At 39.2% G+C, this 4,017-nt stretch overlaps 1 protein-coding gene across 1 annotated transcript in view; it reads left to right on the plus strand.

Moving 5' to 3' along the window:
* Nucleotides 1–1,821: 1,821 nt before the first annotated feature.
* The window catches only part of LOC106819452 (alkaline phosphatase-like), a 5,567-nt gene continuing 3,371 nt past the window's right edge, over nucleotides 1,822–4,017 (plus strand). Inside the window, exons 1-4 of the mRNA XM_014824083.1 lie at nucleotides 1,822–1,937; nucleotides 2,120–2,278; nucleotides 3,056–3,128; nucleotides 3,597–3,740. Of these exons, the coding sequence (XP_014679569.1) occupies nucleotides 1,824–1,937; nucleotides 2,120–2,278; nucleotides 3,056–3,128; nucleotides 3,597–3,740 (490 nt within the window). The 5' untranslated portion in view covers nucleotides 1,822–1,823. The remainder of the gene's footprint in view (nucleotides 1,938–2,119; nucleotides 2,279–3,055; nucleotides 3,129–3,596; nucleotides 3,741–4,017) is intronic.

The raw sequence follows: 4,017 nt of genomic DNA on the forward strand, positions 1-4,017 counted from the left end.
ATGTATGTATGTATGTATGTATGCATGTATGTATGTATGTATGTATGTATGTATGTATTATATATATTATTTATGTGGCGGTGCGTCAGGATGTGTCAGTACGCTTTAAAAGGCATTTGGGTGCAGCAATAGATTATTCTAGATATATAGATATTTATCCCTTACTTCCCTAAAGCATAGAAATAGTATACACGACTCTTAAAACACACAAATAATCTCGAACGTATACTTTACTATTTACTAATCTCGCTAGACGTCACAGCAACGCGATAAGACCAAGCAAATGCGTGGACCAGAGCTCTTGATAGTATAAGGAGCTTCCGCCTAGCAACCAGCACGAGAAGCATGCATAGCTGATATATTTTATCGTCGGTCTTTTTTTTTCTTGTTTAATTAGCCGATAGACGTTCCTCGATCGTTGATACTGATATCAAAGTGGCTCATGTCTAAGGCAGGGATGATGTCATGTATGTTAAATTTCGGATCTTAAGGCTTTACCTGTTACGGTAGTGTAGTATCGGATCAAATAAGAATCGCCAAACATAACTACATTCTTATCATGCATATCAACACAGTCATTAAGAACATAGTTTCTACACACGGCGAATGATCCCGTAAGATTTTTTATACATGTTTAATAAGCCGTGGTGTTTATGGTAACACTGAAAAATCGTCGCTCATAGCTGATCATATCTTAATGCACTCATATCTTAATGCACTCACTTATATAACTCACTTAATGCACTCACTCATCTTATCACTTAATGCACTCATATCTTTATAAATATACATATTGACTCAGTATGCTGTGCATGGACCATCGGGTTTGTGAGCGAGCGGTTTTGAGCTATGTCGTACGCTGCTGTCCACCCGTCCATCCATCCATCCATCCGTCCATCCATTCATCCATCCATCTATCCATTCATCCATCCATCCATCCATCCATCCATCCATCCATCCATCCATCCATCCATCTATCCATCCATCCATCCATCCATCCATCATTCATCCATCAATCCATCAATCAATCAATCCATCCATCCATCCATCCATCCATCCATCCATCCATCCATCCATCCATCCATCCATCCATCCATCCATCCATCCTATCCATCCATCCATCCATCCATCCATCCATCCATCCATCCATCCATCCATCCATCCATCCATCCATCCATCCATCCATCCATCCATTTATCCATACATCCATCCATCCATCTATCCATCCATCCATTTATCCATACATCCATTCATTAATCCATCCACTCGTCATAAGCATAATTTATTAATACATTATTTTAGTACGTATACAGGTCTGATTATATTGCAGAAGACCAACATGACTGGAACAACTATGCACAAAACCGAATAAAGGACACTCTAAGTCGCGTTCCAAACGAAAATGTTGCCAAAAACATCATTGTTTTTCTCGGAGATGGTACGTGAGTTAGTATATACGTGATGCGCTTACTTGCGCTTGCCTGTGCGCGTATATGCGCATGTGCCTGGATGTGCGTATAACAAGAATGATGATGATGATGATGATGATGATGATGATGATGATGATGATCATCATCATCATAATAATAATGATGATATGACAATAATAATAATATTAATATTGTTATTATTATTAATAATAGTAATGATAATAATAATAATATCAATAACAATAATAATGTTGTTGTTGTTGTTGATAATGATGATGATGATGATGATGATAATGATTTAATAATAATAATTATAATAATACTAATAATAATAATAATAATAATAATAACAATAAGATATATATAAGTGTTATATTGCCACCAAATACAGGTATGGGACTACCAAGTGTTGCGGCTGGCCGTATACTTAAAGGTCAGTTGAATGGTCAAACCGGCGAAGAGGAAGTGCTTAGCTTTGAGCAATTCGCTTACACGGGTCTTGCAAAGGTAAATATGTGTGCATGTGGTTGTGTGTGTGCGCGCAGATGTGTGAGCATAAAGTAAGAGTCACTGCTCACGACAGTTTTTACGATATTTGTCTAGTAGCATATGCGATTGACTATGTAGAATGTTTGAATAGATTAGTTACGAACGGCAACATCTTTGCCTGATCGTGGTCATGTTTGCAGACGTACACCGTGGATAGGATGGTAGCAGATTCAGCTGGAACGGCAACGGCTTACCACTGCGGCGTGAAGTCGAACTTTGAGACAATAGGGGTGGACAGCAGTGCCGTCTTTAATGATTGCAACTCATCATTTGGGGCCGAATTGGATTGCATTGTTCAGGTTATAATTATTATTTACTATTACTACTGCGAGTACTTACTAAGAGTCTGCTGCGCAGATCAACAAATTTCCCTTCTTACCACTAGTGGGCGCAGGCGGAGGGTAAGTCGACGGGCTTCGTAACGACGGCGAGGGTGACACACGCCAGTCCGGGGCCGCTGTACGCTCACTCCGCATCGCGCTACTGGGAGAGCGACTACGACAAACCGAGCAACGCCAGCGCCTGCAAGGACATAGCCGCACAGCTGATCCAAAACACACCGGGCAGGAATATACAGGTGAGAGGATGACGCGGATGATGATGGTGAAGGTGACGGTGACGACACCATTATGCGGATGACAATGACAATGATGATAAGGAGGATGTTGTTGTTGTTGTTGTTGTTGTTGTTGTTGTTGTTGTTGTTGTTGTTGTTGTTGTTGTTTTTGTTGTTGTTTTTGTTGTTGTTTTTGTTGTTGTTTTTGTTGTTGTTGTTGTTGTTGTTGATGATGATGACGACATGATGATGATTATGATGATGGTGATGATTACGATAATGATGATGACGGTAATCGCGGTATTCGTGACGATGAATGGCTGTCGCAATGATGTCAATGATGCAGGCCATGGTAAAAACAGTGATAGTGATGTTAACAGGAGTCTATCAATATATATTTATTGATAGACTCCTGATGTTAACGATAACGAGAATAAGCACAATTAAAACGCCGAAGACGGTGTAGGCGGCGGGGTCGGAACATGAAACCACAGATAGCATGAATTCGTTGCGTTCCAAGGTTATCCTTGGCGGTGGTCGGCGGGGATTCCTCCCTAACACGACATCTGATCCCGAGTACCCGGACAAGACCGGTCGACGCCAAGATGGCCACGATCTTATAAATGACTGGTTGGAGGGAAAATCCGCCGAAAGGGCGCACTACGTGTGGGAAAAAGCAGCCTTCGATGCAGTGAATCCAGACAAAACGGACTACCTCCTTGGTGTGTGACGTGCGCCATCACTAATGCAACAGAACATTTAGTTTTTCCATGGTTGCTATAATTTTTGGCCGGTTGTTTAACGTGCAGTGTGTGAATAAAATTTAATAATTTTTTTTAGTAAATTTGTTAGCGAAATGTTTTCATAATATTTACTCCTGAACGCCTGCGTACATATACAAACACATATTCACATGTATATGTATATAAATCAAATTCATTAATTATTCAATAAAAATAAATAAACAAGTTAATTAATCAAAATAAATGAACAAATTAATTAAGTAATGAAAAAATATCGATGTAATTGACAATAATTAAACATGTGTTGCGTGTTGATAGGACTCTTTGAAGACAGTCACATGAGATACGAGTTGGAGAGAAACACCGGAACGAACTACAGCGAGCCGAGTCTGGCAGAGATGACAACCAAGGCCATCAAGATCTTGCAGAAAAATCCCAATGGCTTTTATTTATTCGTTGAAAGTATGTGTTGATTGTAATACCTTCTAGGTCATGTCAGAGAAAAAAAAGAAGCGAGAGAGATGGGAATGAGGCGAGAGAGGGGGAGAAAGACGGAGAAGAATTTGCTCATCTATCTATCTATCTATCTATCTATCTATCTATCTATCTATCTATCTATCTATCTATCTATCTATCTATCTATCTATCTATCTATCTATCTATCTATCTATCTATCTATCTATATATATATCTATCTATCTATCTATCTATTGATTTATCTATCTACCTACCTATCTAT

The sequence above is a fragment of the Priapulus caudatus genome, unplaced genomic scaffold (genome assembly GCF_000485595.1).
Source record: "Priapulus caudatus unplaced genomic scaffold, Priapulus_caudatus-5.0.1 Scaffold3468, whole genome shotgun sequence".
In the NCBI taxonomy this organism is placed as follows: domain Eukaryota; kingdom Metazoa; phylum Priapulida; class Priapulimorpha; order Priapulimorphida; family Priapulidae; genus Priapulus; species Priapulus caudatus.